The sequence below is a fragment of the Solanum pennellii genome, chromosome 2 (genome assembly GCF_001406875.1).
Source record: "Solanum pennellii chromosome 2, SPENNV200".
Classification (NCBI taxonomy): Eukaryota; Viridiplantae; Streptophyta; class Magnoliopsida; order Solanales; family Solanaceae; genus Solanum; species Solanum pennellii.
The window spans coordinates 25317537-25336303 of NC_028638.1; the positions used below are offsets into that span (position 1 = coordinate 25317537).

The following is an 18767-nucleotide window of genomic DNA, read 5'->3' on the forward strand; positions in this document are numbered from 1 at the left end:
TGGAGTTCATCAAATGGTAGTTTGAGTGCATGACAACAAATAACTTTAGAGGTCAACGTCAAGCACCTCAGCGACAAGAATCAACAGAGGTAATATAACAATCAATCAAGTCTGGAAGATCTAATGAAGACATTCATCATAAAGATTGATAAGATGTTTGAAACTCAAAGTGTTTCTATTCAAAATATAGAAAAGTAGGCTGGAAAGATTGCTAATCAGATATCTAAGAGACCACCCAGAACTCTCTCAAGTGACATAGTGAAGAACTCTAAGGAGTTGAAGGCTGTGACATTTTAAAGTGGAAATATGTTCAATGATAATTGCAAAAGCAAAGCTTGTGAAACTACAAAGAGACAAGTTGAGACACAAGGAAGTTAAAAAGTAGTAGAGGAATTTAGTGAAATTCAAAAAGGAAAGGAGAAGTCAGAACTAGAAGTAGATTTTAAGTTAACGTTTGATCATAGATTTTCAAATATTCTTGGCAAATATTATTTGGGTGAAATTTAATCATGTGTTTTGCCATACTATTTGAGAGACATATTTCACATTTTTAGAAATTAATATTTTCAGGGTCCTAAATACATGTCTACATTTCTGAGAATTTAATAGTTTCAGTTTCCATCAACTATTTGAAGGAAATACAAAAATTGAAAACGGGTAGTCTTCTAAAATGACTTTTTGTTTAGTCCAGTTAAGGCCCAGAATTGAATTGGCGCGGGTATAAGAGACGAAATTTTCCCGCTTTATTAATAAAAAGAAGGTTGGAAAAAATTTCCCACAGATTGCCGGAAGATGTCGATGTGGCAGTTGTACTCCGTGTCGGTGAATGATTTCCGATGGAAAGTCTCGGATGGAGAGTCTCTTACTGAAGAACCGAGCTTAACCCTACCTCCCCAGCAGCTCCAATCCATACCCGATCTCTTGTGTCAAGGTACTTGTTTGTTTTCTTCAATATTTGCATGCCGTGCCATAGCATTAAAGTAATGGCTTCTTTTGAAATGCAGGAACTTCGAGATTAGCAGGGAACACTGATTCAACTTGTACAAGATTTCCAATTTTTCGAGGGAAACCTGTGTCAGTGAAACATTCTTCCATATCAACAGCTCTTTCCATCCTTGGTGATGAAGACAAGCCGATTTTGGACACAGGTATCCTCCATAATAATCTATTATGTAAAAATTTCATTTTCTTTTCATGTTGCTTCACTGCAGGTGTTTAAAAATACGGTGTATACTTGGGATTTTTTCAAATAAGACCCACAACTTAGAATCAGTATTTGACCTAAAATTCAATCTTGCATTATTCTTTGTAGCACGTGTTTCCTTTTGATTTGTCAATTTTAGAGATATAGTGGAGTATGTGAGTCCATATCCAAGTTTCTTGACTATAGATATGCATTACCGTATTATTGTGCAGGCATAGGAACTGGAAGACAAGATGTTCTTACTTTTCAGGAAGCCGTGTTCCAGAAAGGCTCAGGGGAACCCCTTAATGCTCCACAATCCTTTTCCTCTTCTAGCTTGAACAAACAATTTAGCATGTCAAACTCGTTGTTCCAGACAGCCTCCGGTAAACCAGTCAATATATCTTGTACAGGTCTTAATAAGGCCAAGGCGTTGTTGGGCTTGGAAGAAAATGGTGACCATGAAACATTTCCAGGTTCTGGAAAGAAAAATACAACTTCAGATGAGCTCTTTGGTTTTAGGAATTCCTTTCCTATTGTGGAAGTAGAGGGCATTGCTAGCACAGGGTCTACTAATGTTTCAGCAGCTTCGTTGTCTCCGTTTGATGTTAAATTTAACTCCCCAGTTTGTCCAGCAGAGGAGTTAGTAGCAGATTTTCTGCACTCTGCAGATAAACCTCCTCCAATAAAGTTTCATACTGCTGGTGGTAGATCAATAACAGTTTCCTGTGAGGCATTCAAACGCGCAAAGAGTCTGCTTGGAGATCTAGAGCTGGGTTGTCTTGTTGATGAAAAGGATATGGCTGATCCATTGCTTTCTTTTTCAAAAGACCAAAAATCTGTTGATCAGGTCTCCACCAAAGAATTGAACTCTGATACTCCTGTTTCCCTCTTATCGGCAGCGAAAGGTAGTGGGTCCTCAAGTCTTTTTACATCGCCATTGAGATCAACTTTGTATCATAAAAAGTCTTCAATTAAAACAGAGAATCTCGTTCCAGCAAGTAACTTGATTAAGGAATTTGATGCTGTGGCAAAAGAAAGCACTAGTAGGCTGGACCATAGTATTCCACAGAATGGAGAGCCATTCAATAATAACTCAGCAGCTACGGACCTTAGAGAAAATGATATCGCTTCAAAACCTAAATTGCTAGAACGGCCTTCCAGGGGCCCTTTGGTGGATATCTCAAATAACATTGGAGGAGGAATTGCAGATAGAAACCAGAACGTTGGTCGGAAGAGGAAACCCGGGGGAAGTTTTGTTTCTCCATTCAAGAAGCCTCGAAGCACCAGCATTGTCAACCCTCTCAAAAGAAACGATTCCAGTGCTGCTAATGGTATATTTGAAGTTTGTAAATACACTCCTTATGGCTTGTCTTGAATCATTTTTGATAGGTTTGATATCATTTCACTAGGGTTCTCAGATTTAGCACCAAAATTACCCTCTCAAAAAGGAAAGGTTTCAATTCGATATCCATTCCATGTGGCACGATTGTATATGAAAGAGTATCTTGGAAAGCCTCCATCAATCCTGAGCAAGGTGTGAATGGGCCAGAATAATTTGTTTCCTTTGATTGATGACTTTGCTTTTGATAGCTGATACTTCTTATATTCTGTGGAGATTCAGTTAGAGAGTTTGCCAGATGACGTGAGCAGGATGAATCCAGCTACTGCTGAGACTTATGTGTTCAATGATGAATCTTGCTCAGGTTGCATTGGAGTAGGGTCTTTTTTGGAGATGCTGTCTCAATCAGGAGCTTCCATGCAATATGTTTCTAAAAAGTAATTTTTTATACTTCTCTGCAAAAATGTTGAGAAAAATTAGTTGGCTGTCAGAAAAGCTGCTGTTTGAGTAGCTACATTACTAGAAGCAACCAATTTGTTTCAAGTGTTGCATTAAATGATTGTTGACCTCTTGTAGCAATATGAATAGATATTGGTAATAGTACCCATTGAATCATGCATGTGTCTGGGAGCTTTCGTTGAAGCTACGAAATTATTTTGCTATAGATTTCACATTCTGTACTGACATTGTTGAGAGTTACAGGAACTTGTATTTTCTAGATTCCCTTAGATCCACCAGTTGATCCATAAAGCTATAATCTTGGGTGTACGGTATGAATCATCAGATGGAACCAATTAGTTTTAAGTGCTGCACTAACGAATTGTTGCTTGTAGCATTATGCATAGTTGTTGGTAATAGTACCCATTCAATTATGCATCTGTGTGTGTCTGGCAGCTTGTTTTGAAGACTACAAAACGATTTGGTGATAAGTTTTGCTTACAGTTCTGACATTGTTGAGATATCCTGGCACTTCTATATGCTACTTTCTCTTAGATCCACTTATTGATCTATATAGTTATAAACTTATTATCATGGGTGTACTTATCTGCTGAGCAGATCAAGACAATTCTATCGTCTAATATGGTTGATGTCTAATAAAAGTTTATCTTCCTTTTAAATTGTTCTTTGATGTGACATGCTTACAAATATTCTTCATCATTCCAATAGGTGGATTACAAATCACTATAAGTGGATTGTTTGGAAACTTGCATCTTATGAGAGGTGTTACAGTGGCAAATTTTCCGGGAAACTTCTGACAATATGCAATGTACTTGAAGAATTAAAATACAGGTATCTGTAATTCAGCCAGTTTGTGCATTTCCTCTTGGATCTCGCAGGTACAATAAAAACATCAATTCATCCGTTGGACAGATATGAAAGAGAAGTAAATCATGGTCATCGATCTGCAGTTAAGAGAATTTTAGAAGGAGACCTCCCACCTTCTTCTATGATGGTACTCTGTGTTTCCAATATCTATTCAATTCGTGTCTCGCCAGTTGGACCTCAATCTTCATTGTCTAGCACGACCGAGAATGGAACTTGTGCAAAAGTTGAACTGACCGATGGGTGGTAAGAAAAATATTAATGTTTATGGTGTTATAAATTGGATTTCCTGATCATGCAGAATTTGTGTGTTTTATAGGTATTCAATAATTGCTGTTTTAGATTTACAACTATCCAAGAAAATGGCTACTGGAAAGCTGTTTGTTGGCCAAAAGCTTAGGGTACCACATTAAATTAATAGTTATAGTCTATTCTTTGAGCTTTTCATATTGCTCACAGCTTATCTTGTCATTTATAGATCTGGGGAGCTGGATTGTGTGGCTGGACAGGTCCTGTTTCACCTCTTGAGGTTGTTGCCTTTAGCAGCTTCTAGATAATGAATATTGTTGCTTTCAAGAGCTTTTCCAGTTTCTATTGGCATTTTTAAAGGTCTGCATTAATTTTAGGTGTCAGGGACGACTAGTTTACTGCTGCATATAAATGGGACATATAGAGCTCATTGGGCATCTCGTTTGGGTTTCTGTAAGTATTAGTAATACCAAAAACTCATTACTTGTAGTTATATCCTGGCTATGCCATTATAATTTTTTATGTTTCCGTTTGTCCTGTCTTGCTTCATGTAATTGTTAGGTAAAGGTGGTGGTATTCCATTATCATTTATGTCAATCAAGGATGGTGGAGGTGCTGTTCCACTAACATTGGTTGTAATTTCAAGGATATATCCTGTTCTCTTCAGGGAAAGGTAATTGAAAGTTGTTGGGGAAGAAAAAATAGTTTTGATTCTGATGACAATCTATGACATTCAGGTTAAGTAATCGGGGGTTCGTTGTAAGATCTGAACGGATGGAAGTTAAAGAGATGCAGAATTTTAATGAAAGGTGATACCAAATAAATAGTTATTTGTTTTTTTGACTGCAAGCTTGCTAAAAGATTTCTGTCTTTCTCTTGGTATCTGCATTATGGGTTCATTTTTAGAATTGCTTTAGCTTTTTTTTTTTTTTTTTTTGAATTTGAAAAATCCGTCACATTTTCTTCAATTAGTAGAAACTATCACCTAGATGCAAAAAGAAGTACGTAAGTGATGCAGCCAATCTTTAGCTCACTCTGGATGACAAAAGCTATCATGAGTTTTACTCGCTGTGCCTTTTTGCATCAAGCAAATGCTAGTTAGCTTTTGAACACTTTAATAGCTCAGTGCTTACCACTTATACCTTTATTACTTATACCCCTTACTTCAGGTGGTCCATTGAGTTGCATCATTTTATAATCATCCAGTATATCCACCCAAAATGTGTATTCGTCCTCGGTCATTGTTTGATGCTATTACATGCTTCCTTGAATATCTTTTGGTAATAAACTTTCACTCTCACCTTTGTGTCCTCCTGCCAGCTTCTTGCTTTTTCCTCATTTGAATCCTGTGATACGTAAGAAATGTGCCTCAACCCCATCATAGACTACAGTGCATCTGATACTAGTTTAGTAACATTATGGCAATAACCTTATGGATCACTCTTAAGTCCACGTTTGATTTATTCAATAAATATGATTTCTTTGCTCCAACATAAGTAAAAGTGGCACACTTTTTTTTTTCTGTAAAGTGGTCCTTACTTCCTGCTACTATGTGTGATTTTCTATTAAATTTCCAGTGGGTCAGGCATCTGTATCTATCTATTAATTAGAATAGCTATCTAGAATAGGATAGCATATTAGTTTTTTAAATGGAAACATAAATTGGCTTGAGTCATGCTCTACATCAGCTAATATCACCATTATTTTGGGAACTGTAACAGACACAAATTGCATGAGAAGGCCTAGAAACCTACACTTGACTAGATCTTATTAAAAAAATATTTGACCTATGCTTCCTTCTTAGCATATTGAATACTGGAACTGTTATGAGGCATGAAAATAAAGTTAAGACACTGTGGATAGTATCTCCTTTATCGTCAGGCAAAGGACAAAAAGAAAATAACTTGCACTGAGCTTAGAGAACATCAAACAAGTCACTAATTTTTTCATGTTATTAGGAAAAAGAACAGAGCAGTCAGAGGAAAATAGAGTTAAATGAATGCAAGGAAGAGGGAAAATATGAGAGGATCCAACCTAAAAACGAAAGTGATGGGATTTTCTTAGCCTTAGAAAACATCAAAAGGATTTAATTTCGCATAACTTACCATCCTTACCAAATACTCACTCTATCATTGTCATCAGTAACGGGATATGCCACGGAAAACAATTTAATTTCGCATAACTTACAATTCTTACCAAATACTCACTCTATCATTGTCATCAGTAACGGGATATGCCACGGAAAACAATTCATAAGCATGAATCATGGAAGGTATAGAGACTTAGAACGTAAATATGAGCTTGAATACGTATGCATCAGTGACAAAACATTTATGTATTAGTATAGAGTATTGGAAAAGGAGTTCTACCTTAAGCTCTTTCTTCAAGACCTTAACTAGATGCAAATATTTTGAATTTGTGGCTTGTTCAGCCTCCCATGTAGCCTCTTCAACATTATGATTCCTTCATAACACCTTAACTGGGGTCACTTCCTTGCTTCTCAACTTTCCGACTTGGCGATTAATAATAGCTATGGGAATCTATTCATTCATAGGATAAGTTCTCTATGACATCAATATCTTAGTTAGGCACAATGCTTTTGGACGGCGAAAGGCGACAAGGGTCTGCCTCGCCCCGTGGCGTTGCCGCTCGCCTTTTTGGATTGAGGCGTCAATTAATACCAAATACTTGAAATATTTATTTTGCATACATAAATATCCAAAATCTCAATAGCAATAATATATATTAGCAACTACGATATTAATTAGTATAAAACTAAATTGAGAAGGGCAAAATAAATATAGAAGGATTAATTTTTTTTTCCTTGAAATGTAGGCAGAATGCAGCAACGCAGTAAGTTATCAGTAGCTTCAAAATAAAAAAAAAGCAGAGTGTAAAACAGAGTCTGCACTTCTGCATATGTAAGAAGAAGAGAAGAAAAAAATAATCTAAAACAATACCTGCTGAGTGCTGAGTAGCTGAGGTTTCATCGTCAATAGTGAGGAGAATTGGAGAAGAGACGAAGAAGGAAGTCGCGAAGTAGTGAGGGTGGAGAACTGTAGAAGAGAGGGTCACGAAGGTGCAAGGAGAGTCGCGATGGAGAGAAGAAGTCCTTGATTTGCAAAAACACCAAATAAACCCTAATATTGCCTTTTAATTATCAGATCAGATCCTTTTTTTAAAGGTGACTCCTTGTCGCCTTGCCTTGCCATTCGCTTTTTGGTCGCTATTTTGAACTCACCACGTCTCACCAGTCAAAGGCAACGAGGCATCGCCTCATCGCCTTTGGCGAGAGGCGAGTGCCTTTCAGAACATTGGTTAGGCACGACGAGAGGCAAGTCTCCTACACACTCCCCTTACATAGACACATGAAAAATCGAATGAATTGAAGACAACCCGATTGACAACTCTACTTAGTAGGCCACTAGTCCAATCCTCCTCAGCATCCTATAAGGACAAATATATCGTGAGTTAGCATCCCCTTTCTGTCGAATTGCATAACAATCCTCATAGGTGAAGCTATGAGAAATACCCAAATCATCAACGCCTAGCTCTAGCTTTATGCAGTGCACATCTGAATAGGATATTTGATAGCTTCTAGTTGTTCTTAGTCAGTCCTAAATTACCTTGACCCTTCTCCATAGCATGGTGAACCAAGTCTGGCCCAAGTAACTCTGCTTCACCCACTTTTAAACACAATAGAAAACCTACATCATTGGTCATATTATGCCTCGAACAGTGCCATCCTAATATTCGAGTGGTAGCTATTGTAGTAGGCTAACTCGATAAGGGGCAAGTGATCATCCCAATTGCCTTTGAAGTCCAAGGCACAAGCCCTCAACGTGTCCTTGAGTGTGTGAATTATGTGTTCGACATGTTCATTTGTTTGCAAGTGAAAAGTCGTGTTGAGATTCACTTGTGTGCCGAACCATTTTCGAATAGACTTTCGAAAATTTGCCCCGAACTGAGCACCACAATATGCGATAATGGAGAGTAGACTCCCATGCAACCAGGCTATCTCTTGAATGCACAATTTTGCATAATCTTCCGGTGAGTCGATAATCTTTACGAGCAAGAAATTGCAGACTTCGTGAGTCCATCCATGATCACCCAAATGGAATCATGTTTTCAAAATGAGTGAGATAAATCAATCACGTAGTCAATGTTAATCATCCCCACTGGTATTTTGATGCTCAACCTTAACCTGCGGGGCAATTCAGACACTTGCTACATAGTTTACCACCCCTCTCTTCATGTCATTACACCGATAGACCCCCTTAAGATCGTGATACATCTCCGTAGAGCTGGGTTGAATGGAATACCGTGAACTATGAGATTCTGCCAAGATCCTCTCACAAAGCCCATCAACATTAGGAACACACAACTTGCCTTGGCACCTCAAAGTGCCATTTCTCCCTTGTTCATAAGTCGTCATTCCATGCTGATGTATCTTATCTTTAAGCTGAAGCAAAATAGGATCGACATTCTCCTTCACCTCAGTCGTTAGCATGATGGACAACTAAATGTGTATATATTAATGTAATTATATAGTGATATAAATTAGCATGATCATATATATTTGTTGTAGAAACAAAAATATAAATATTATGATAGAATAGCTGATTTGGAGGGATAGCAAGGCAAATTTAGAGGGATTCAATAGCAGATTTGTAGAGATAGAATAGCTGATCTTTAGGGATAGAAATGACAGATTTTTAGGGATATGTAATCTTTATTTTTTGTATATAATGGAAAGACTCTCACATGCTGGACCTAGAAGATAGTGTCACGTATGCCAAAAAGAGATAGAAAATTATTTATAAAATAACTTCACGGGGTAATTAGACCTTAGTATAATTGTGTCTCTGAGATTTCGGGCATAGGTTGGGGGTACTTAGGCATTTTCCCAATTTTTTTTTTGAAAATTTTGGTTTTTGGTTGAGTGTTCATCGACAATCAGTCCTACCACCAGGGAATTTTATTCTTGGTCATTCTAGTTGCTTTCTTGTGTCTTTGTAGTTTTCATAGCTATTCAAAAGCATGAATTCACGTCACTTTGAATCCTTCAGTATTCGTTTCACCGAAAAAAATTCTTGTTCTTGGGAGTTTCAGTTTTTGTTGTTCTTGGGAGTTTCAGTTTCAGTTGTTTGTCACCGGCAAAGAACTATGGGGAGCGATCCTGCTCCTATTGATGTAACAAAGTTAGGTAAATGGAAGATTAAAGATGTTCGGGTGATGACATGGATTCTAGGGTCAATCGACCCTCTTATTGTTCTTAATCTCAGAACGTACAAGACAGATAAGGCCATGTGGCATTAATTACAAAAGGTTTACAACCAAGATAATAGCGCAAGAAGCTTTCAGTTAGAGTATGAAATTGCTAATTACTCTCAAGGAGGTTTTTCTATTCAGGATTATTTTTCTAGATCTCAAAACTTATGGGTTGAATTTACAGATATTGTCTATGCCAAAATATCTATTGAATAGATATTCTGGCAGTTCATGAGCAAAGCAAGTGAGACCAACTTTTGATGAAATAACGCTCCGACTTTGAGAGTGTTCGCTCTAACTTGATGAATCGTGACCATCTCCCTCTTTGGATGTGTGCTTAAGGGAATTACTTCGTGAAGAGCAATGTGTTGTCACACAAAATGCTTTCAAATAAGAAAATGATGTCACTCTTGCATTTGCTGCTCAAGGTAAAAGAAAGGGTAGGATATGAGTAGAACTCAATGCTATAGTCGCAAGGAACATGGTCATATTGTTAGCAAGAAATTCTATAATTATTGTAAACAACAAGGAAACATTATCAAAGAGTGTCCCACGCACCCTCAAAATCGTAGGATCAAAGCTTTTCAAGCTGGGATAAATGGTTCCACTAATGATAACTCATCTTCAGGACAAGTTCTTACTCTTGAAATGGTACAACAAATGATTATGTCAGCCTTTTCAGCATTGGAATTAGAAGGTAATGATGTTACATCTAATTTTTGGATTGTTGATTCAGGTGCTTCCAATCATATGACCAACTCAACGAGCATCCTAAAATAATGTTCTTAAGTATCAAGGTCCATCACAAATACAAATTGCCAATGGTGGTAATTTACCCATTACCATGGTTTGGGACATCACTTCAACTTTCAAGAATGTTTTTTTTTTCACCAAAGATCTCAACTAGTCGTATTTCAGTTGGACAATTGGTAGATAGCAATTGTGATGTGGAATTTTCTTGCAATGGTTGTCTTGTGTAGGATTAGGTGTCGGGGACGATAATCGTGTAGGGGCCTAAAGTTGGACGATTGTTTTCTATACACTTTTCCATTCATTCTGTTCTATCTTTTCCTTGTACTTCTACTGCTAGTAAAACTGTGATTTGGCATAAGCATCTAGGACATTGAAATTTTGTTGTGTTGTCTCAATTATCAAATTCTAGTTTATTGGGAAATAAAAATCAATTTTTAGTTGCTCTGTTGATTGTTCTACTTGTAAATTAGGCAAAAGTAAAACTCTTCCTTTTCCTAATTTTTGTAGTCGTGCTACAAAGTGTTTTGATGTCATTTATAGTGTTTGGGGCATTTCACCAATTATATCTCATGCTCATTTTAAATACTTTGGGACATTATAAATGAATATAGTCGGTTTGCCTGGGTGTATTCTCTTTGATCCAAATCTGAGGTATTTTCCATGTTCAAGACATTTTTGGCTTACATTGAGACTCAATTTTCTACGTGCATCGAATTATTAAGATTTGATTCTGGTTGAGAATGTCTTATGAATTCAAAAAATTTTGCTTGGCAAAGGAATTGTCTCATAACATTCTTGCCCATATATGAAGAACTAAACGCAATAGGAAGCTCAATAATCAAACGACAAATAACAGGAAAGAAGAAAAAGAAGAGAAAAACAGTGAAACTATTTTGCGGAGAAGGAGTTGCAGGTTATTTTATTTAATACGTTCAATGGCCTAATGTAGGCTTACAGAATTTGTGGAATCATAATCCAACTAAACTACTTGCTCGAAACTCTAGGAAAACCTAGGAAAATATCAGGAACTAATTAAATAACAAAGTGACAACTAACTGCTAAAATATATCTACTGCAAGACTTAGTCAAACTAAATCAAATATGCTGATGTTGCACGATTTTAACAATATACACCACAACAGAATGGAGTTGTTGAATGAAAAAATCGTGATCTTTTAGATGTCACTCGTACTTTATTGATTGAGTCCTCTGTACCATCTAAATATTGGGTGGAAGTAGTCTACTGTTGTCTATTTAATTAATAGATTGCATCTAAAGTGCTAAATATTGAGTCTCCACATTTTCGTCTTTATCACCAAAATCCTAACTAAAGTGATTTTCATACATTTGGTTGTGTTTATTTTGTGCATTTGCCTCCTTCGCAGCGCAACAAACTTTCTGTACAATCTACTAAATGTGCTTTTATGGCTTATAGTACTTCACAAAAAGGTTTTATTTGTTGTAATTCATGTTCTGACAAATTTCGTATTTCTAGAAATGTTTTCATTGAGAATCAATATTTTTTTCCTATAATTGTAGATTTACCTTCTTCTTCTACTTTTGTGGATTTATCATCTTGTTTAAGAGGTTCAAACAAATGGATTTGTGTATGAATGACGTCGGCCAACTTTATCCTATCCCGACACTCGTCTGTCGCGTGAAATTGTACCACAACTAGAATATCAGAATTCTCTTGCGCCTACTCGGCGATCTACCAGAGTATGTCGTACTCTCAATTGGTGGTCTCCTTATATGGACTTGCGCAATCCTCCTCTCATAAGCTAGCTATTGGGGTTGAGTTAGACCTATGTGTCATATCTTTACATAGTATCATAGCCAGCTCCATCCCCGTTTAGGCTCCCGATCCACGCTCTAGTCTGTCCTGGGTGTGAAGGGGTGTGTGTGTGTGTAAGAGTGGGCAAAAGTCCCACATTGGTTGGGGAATGGACTGGTGGTCTCCTTATATGGACTTGGGCAATCCTCCCCTCATAAGCTAGGTTTTGGGGTTGAGTTACGCCCAGGTGCCATATCTTTACAAGGTGTATGCAAGTTGAAGCGGTCTTTGTATGGATTAAACAAGCTCCAAGAGCTTGGTTTGGTAAGTTTCGGTCTACTTTGCTACAATTTTCTTTTGAGTAGAGCAAATATAACTCATCTTTGTTTCTTCGGAAAACATCTGCATGATCTTTTCTTCTTTTGGTGTATGTAGATGACATTATTATCATAGGAACTGGTTCTTTACTAATCACTAGCCTCCAACAGCAGCTTAAAGATTCTTTTCATATGAAAGATCTTGGTACTCTTACATATTTTTTGGGTTTGAAAGTTCATAATGTTGCTTCAGGTGTGTTTCTAAACCAGCACAAATGTACACAGGATCTTATTTCTTTGGCTGGTCTTCAAGTTTCCTCCTCTGTAGATACTCCATTTGGAATTGAATGTCTAGTGTCGTCGTGAGGAAGACTATCTTCTTCCAGATCCAACTATATTTCGACAATCAATTGGGAGTCTAAATTACCTTACCAGTTGAACAAGTTAGTCAATTTATGCAAGCTTCCTGTCATCTCCGCTTGGTGTCATCTCCACTTGGTCGCTGTTCGGACATCATTCAGTACCTTCTAGGAACATCTACTCGTGGATTATTCTTTCCAAGTGGTTTCCTATTCGTCTTAATGCTTTTATTGATTCTGGTTGGGCGGGATGTCCTGATACTCGTAGTCTTTGGTTGGTACATGTTTCTTGGAGAGTCATTGATATCTTGGAAGATTAAAAAGCAAGATCCTGTGTCGAAATCTTCAATAGAGGCGGAATATTTGTCTATTGCTTGCTTCGAGGTTGTACGGCGTCGTGGATTACTTGTTGAAATTGGATTTCCTCAATCACATCCTACTCCTCTCCACGTAATAATACAAGTGCTATTCAAATTGCTACTAATCCAGTTTTTCATTAGAGGACCAAAATACATCGAAGTGAATTGTCACTATATGTGTGAAAATGTAGATAAAGGAGTCATTACTCTTCCACATGCGTCCAGTGATCTTCAAATAGCTGATGTGTTTACAAAATCCATGGCACGACAATGACATCAATTTCTAGTAGGCAAATAGATGCTTCTTGATCCACCATCATCAATTTGAACGGGAATGTTAGCATAATGGATAACTAAATGATTGTATATTTTAATGTAATTATATAGTGATATAAATTAGCATGAGCATATACATTTATTATAGAATCAAAGGAATAAACATTGTGATTGAATAGCTGATTTGGAGGAATATCAAGGCAGATATAGAGGGATTCAATATTAGATTTGTAGAGATAGAATAGCTGATCTTTAGAGATAGGAATGACGGATCTTTAGGGATGTGTAATATTAATTTTCTCTATATAATGGAAAGACTCTCACTTTGAGAGGCATTCAATAGAAAATTGACATCAGCCATTTAATATGATTCAACCTGTCTTTAGATAGCTATACTGCCATCTTTGTAGTCCAAGAGTTAGACTCCTAAGCTCGCTAGAACGAGAATATCCTTAGCCATACCTTTTCTATCCCTCTGAAGAAGCGCTAAGCTTCCCATAGATCGTCGGCCGAGGGTATTGCCAGTACATTAGGCTTACCCTGGTGTCAAAGAATATCCATGTCGTCTTTGATCAATTCAAGCTACCTGTGATGCCTCAAATTTAACTCCCTCTGGTTAAAGATTATATTGTAGACTCTTATGGTTAGTGAAGACAACCAATGCAAAATCACTTCTGTCAATTCTAGACATGCGTCAAATAATTCATCTCGTGGTTTTTAAATTGCATTGGAGCATAAGTGACCACCTCACTATGCTGCATTAGTAAACAACCCAAGCCAACCCTCCAAGAATCACAGGACACTATGAACCCTTCTATCCCCTATGTTAGAGTCAATACCAGTGCTGAAGTCATTTTTTTTCAACTCCTAAAAGCTTCTCTAACAAGCCCGCGATCGTTGGAACTTAATTATCTTTTGAGTCAATTTAGTCAACGGTGGAGAAATAGAAAATAACCTTCAACAAACCTCTGATAGTAACTTGCCAAGCCCAAGAAACATTTCTGGGCCTTGTAGCTTTTCACGGTCTCAATTTTTTGAAAATTGACTGCGATAGACTGGTCAGAGTTACACGGCCCACAAACACCACCATGTTCGACAAAAACTCACATTTAGAGAACTTCACATACAACTGCTGGAGCCTTAGTGTCTGCAGTCTGCACCACCACTCAAAGATGATCTGCATGCTCCCCTTTGCATTGTGAATACTCCAAGATGTCATCTATGAAACATAATTACGAACATGTCGAGGAAAGGCTTGAAGACCCTATCATAAGGTTCATAAAATCTGCTGGAGTGTTAGTCAAGCCAAATGACATTACCAAAAACTCAAAGTGGCTATACCGAGTTTGGAAAGCTAATATAGGGAGATATAGTTGTTTGAAGATGGACCTTGGCCAAGCTAATGCAGAAACTTAGCTTGTCAATAAGCCCCCAACTTAACTTTGTGCTAGATTTCCCCTGTGACCTTAATTCTCATCCAACACACCCCGCCGTCAAACCTTGACCTATACACCTAGGCACGACCAAAATCACTCGGGTTGGGGTTTGTGAGAAATGTAGGGAAAGAATATTATTAAATTGTTGTCGTATTTATTGTTATGTAGAGACCCTATTTATAGACCCTAGAATACAATCCTTTACCAAGTAGGATACTATTTAGGATTCATATTGTATTTCTATTCCTAATCCTATTCTAATAGGATTGTATAAACCTGTTCCTATTCTAATATAATTATGTAAACCTATTCCTATTCTTATAGGATTGTATAAACCTATTCATATTCTAACACTCTGCGTATAATTCATGTACCTAACTTGTTACAAATGTAATTAACACGAGGATCGATAAAGGGCTTGGTGAGATATCCGCAAGTTGATCAGTCAACTCCACAAAATTGAAGTCAATCTCAATGTGCTTGTCTTCTCATTAAATACTGGATTTGATGCATAATGTCACTAAACATGGAGGTGAATTGCAATGTTGAACTTCCCAAACCAAACCTGTAAAGATTGCTTCAAACCATAGAGTGACTCACATAATCGACATATAAGGCTACTAAACTCCCCTGAGCAACAAAGTGCTCAAAACCTAGTATAAAGTATATGGATCATGTTGGAATCAATAGATGAATTGATATTTAACAAGTCATTGAAAAATTGGTTGGAACATGCTCATATGTCGGAGTATTAGATTTGATGGCTATAAGTTGTCACAATCGAAGAAATAAAATTATATAGGTAGGGTCAGAATGATGTCAAGATCCAACTAGATAATAGAAACTATATAGAATAGATGGAATGACCTATTGAAAAAGTGAAATAATATGGGCAGGGTTGGAGTGATGGCACAACCCTGATGAAAAAGAGAAATTATATTGGTAGGTTTGGAATGATGGCACAACCCTACACAAATCAGATTTGAGGAGTCACCGAAAAGATAAATGGAACTACGCAAATTAAATCTAAGGAGTCACCGAAAAGACACACTGTGCTATGCAACTCAGATATGAGAAGTAGTTCGAAAAAAACCCACGGTACTACGTAAATTAAAAATAAAAAGTATTCCGGAAAGATGCACAGTGCTACGCAAATTAGATATGAGAAAATAATCACCACAATGATACACGGTGACCCAACTTTTGCTAACATAATCATTAGCCAGACGGACGGCATATATGGATAATTGCCAACCGCTGGCAGCGGAAGTTCTTTGATTGTTTACCAAGATTGTAGAGGCTCAATATAGGAAAAAAATAGTATTGAATTGTTGTAGTATCTACATTGTTACATAGAGACCCTATTTATAGATCCTAGAATACAATCTTTTACCAAGTAGGATACTATTTAGGATTCATTGTATTTCTATTCTTACTCATATTCTAATAGGATTGGATAAACCTATTCCTATTCTAATAGGATTGTGTAAACCTATTTCTATTCATATAGGATTGTATAAATCTATTCATATTCTAACAGGGTCGAACTATACACTTTGAACGGTTCAGACCTTAGTACGGAGATAAGACTTGTTTTCTAATACAGCTTCAACTTTCATGCAGTGCCATTTAAATACTAGTTGATACGTTTTATCTATGAATATCTGGATATATACTGATAAAACATATATTTGTGAGTTGTGTCAATGTAGACGTAGTAGCATTGTGGAGGGAGTAGTCTCAGAATCTCAAAGAGAAAAGCGAGATGCATACATCGGAAGCGACTATGAAAGCAAAGAAGGGGCAAGGATTTTAAGGATACTTGAGAGAGCTGCAGAACCAGAAGTTCTGATGGCAGAGATGACTTCAGAGCAGTTGAACTTATTTTCATCCTATCAAGCGAAGTTGGAGGTACGTTCATTTCCACCTGCTTTAGCTGTAGGAGGCTAGTCATGATCCCCTTTTTGTCATTTTCAGGCATTCAGGCAGTCTGACATGCAAAAATCTCTTGAAAAAGCTTTGCAAACTGCTGGACTTGCTGAAAGAGACGTCACTCCGTTTATGCGAGTTAGAGTTGTTGGATTGACTAGCAAACGTACATCATTGAAGTGCTGTCCAAAGGAAGGCTTGATTACAATATGGAATCCTACTGAGAAACAGGTACGAAATTGGGGTTTAATGTCCTCTGATTTTGCACTGAGATATTTTTCTAAAACCTTGTATCCTTTCATTATGCCAATATGTTTCTCAAAATTGTACTTTATATCATCTCTAACTGATTTGTTGTATAGCACTGTGGGCTTGCAGAGGGTCAAGCTTTTTCTGTTACTGGTCTTACACCGATAAGCTCAGACTCTAGCACCCTTTACTTGCAAACGAAAGGGTCCACATCCAAATGGCTTCCTTTGTCTCCTCGGGCAGTTGAACATTTTGAGTAAGTATCTGCTATTTTCATTCTTTTACTGCACAAATTTATACATCTGATACCTGATCCTGCAGGAGCTCTTTCTGTCCTCGCCAATCAATTTCATTGAGTAAATTGGGTGAAGTTCCTATTTCCAGGTCGGTCTTGGTGGGAATATCTTAAAGTCAATACTTGTGCTCCCGAAGCGAGAAACTTCTTTTTTACTTATTTTGTTGCTTGGTTTTACTCAGGGAGTTCGATATTGCTGCGGTGGTTGTTTTTGTGGGGCAGCTGTATGCAGAAGCTCATCAAACAAAGCAGTGGGTATTTGTGGCTGATGGATCCAAAGCTATGTTGGATTCTGATGACGAATTAGAAACCTTGATGGCCATCAGTTTCACCTCACCACACATAGGAACTGATTCATTTGCTCCAATAAATTCCAACCTTGTAGAATCTACGGTGAGCATGGATTTAACTACTAGTGTATGTGGTTTTCCTCATAGCCACCATTACTGAAACCCCTGATTTTCTGGAATCTATTTATTGTGCCTTCAGAAAAATCCTGTTCTATACAGCCATACAGGATATGTTGATATACCATTAACTTCAACTCTAACAAATAGGTGTGGTGCTGAAAAGCATCTGGGGCGGGGTTCTTAGTACTGCAAATTTTATAAGCTGTCAGTTTTTCTCTTATGGTCTTTGTATGTATTCCATCCTAAAGATTATGTCATTGAGGCTCCCGCGGTATTCCTGATTATTGAATTTAAAGGGTTGTACTGTAAAGTAAAACTCAAATGTCGATGATGTCTGGTGTTTCTCTTATTTGTACCCAGCTGAAATAATGAAGTTTTTGCAGGTTTGTTTTTGCAATGTCATCAAAAGAGCAAGAGATAATGTTAATAACCTGTGGGTAGCTGAAGCAACTGAAAATTCAACTTATTATTTAAATTATGATCATTCAGATTGTTCTCATCTAAAAGATGCGGGTGCTTCTGCTGAAAGATGGGCAAAGATATCTGGTTTGGTATGTATGCTGGAATTAGGTCAGGGTATTACATATTAGCTGCATTTTTTCAAACTAGTATTTTTCTTTTATGCAGAGACTTGAAAAGCTTAGGGGAAGAGTTTTATCTATAATTAGCTGATGTGGAACTTAAGCAGGGAAAGGCCGGTAACAATTTGTCACTCCAGCTAAAGAAGACAATTGCGATGCACACATTTTAGTGCTGCACACATAAAATGGGAGTCCATGAGTTCCTATCACTAAATCAAACCGTACGTGTTGTGTTTTAAATTGTCTTCAACAATTAACATGTTATGTTGGTTTTGGTTTTGGTCATCATCCCAGCATTAATCCGTCCCTACATATCATGTGTTTAGATCCAATATGATGGTTTTGAGGACCTAGCTACATTTACTTAAAATGTTAACTTTCTTGTAGTCCCAATCATGAATATATTTTTTTTTTTTTTACACTGGCAACATAAACCCAACCATCAAGGTTTAATAACTTTACGTAATAAACTGGATCCAATGGTGCAGGTCATGCTCTTCACCGGCAAAAAGGTAGAATTGAATTTGTCATGTGGTCAAGGACACATGTATTGGTTTGACTTTGATTAGATCTGTTCATAACTAATCTGAATGTTTGTTGACGTGAAACAATTCAAATTGGCTCATCCAATGTACACGTTATGTTAGATGTTACAAATTTA

General features: G+C 37.2%; 1 protein-coding gene across 3 annotated transcripts; it reads left to right on the plus strand.

The window, feature by feature from the left end:
• Nucleotides 1-646: 646 nt before the first annotated feature.
• Nucleotides 647-18525, plus strand: LOC107008750 (protein BREAST CANCER SUSCEPTIBILITY 2 homolog B-like). Of its 3 annotated transcripts, XM_027914971.1 has the most exons (20): nt 648-931; nt 1005-1148; nt 1417-2091; nt 2167-2517; nt 2596-2720; nt 2808-2962; nt 3693-3815; nt 3897-4094; nt 4168-4249; nt 4327-4377; nt 4475-4550; nt 4659-4770; nt 4835-4906; nt 16355-16553; nt 16620-16802; nt 16934-17076; nt 17142-17204; nt 17298-17508; nt 17909-18076; nt 18153-18525. In XM_027914971.1, the coding sequence occupies exons 1-20, from the start codon at nt 793-795 to the stop codon at nt 18195-18197; spliced, it is 3315 nt and encodes a 1104-aa protein (XP_027770772.1). In that variant the 5' UTR covers nt 648-792; the 3' UTR covers nt 18198-18525. The 3 variants fall into 3 exon arrangements, with proteins under 3 accessions (XP_027770771.1, XP_027770772.1, XP_015063384.1); XM_027914970.1 differs by having other exon boundaries at nt 647-931; nt 1417-2517; nt 2605-2720; XM_015207898.2 differs by having other exon boundaries at nt 649-931; nt 1417-2517.
• Nucleotides 18526-18767: the final 242 nt, after the last annotated feature.

Bases quoted from the DNA above. Each gene is read 5' to 3' on its own strand.
- LOC107008750 (XM_015207898.2), top strand. From the start codon at position 793: ATGTCGATGTGGCAGTTGTACTCCGTGTCGGTGAATGATTTCCGATGG. The intron at 3,816-3,896 runs GTATCTGTAATT...TCCGTTGGACAG, and splicing joins CTTGAAGAATTAAAATACAG to ATATGAAAGAGAAGTAAATC. The intron at 4,551-4,658 runs GTAAGTATTAGT...TGTAATTGTTAG, and splicing joins GGCATCTCGTTTGGGTTTCT to GTAAAGGTGGTGGTATTCCA.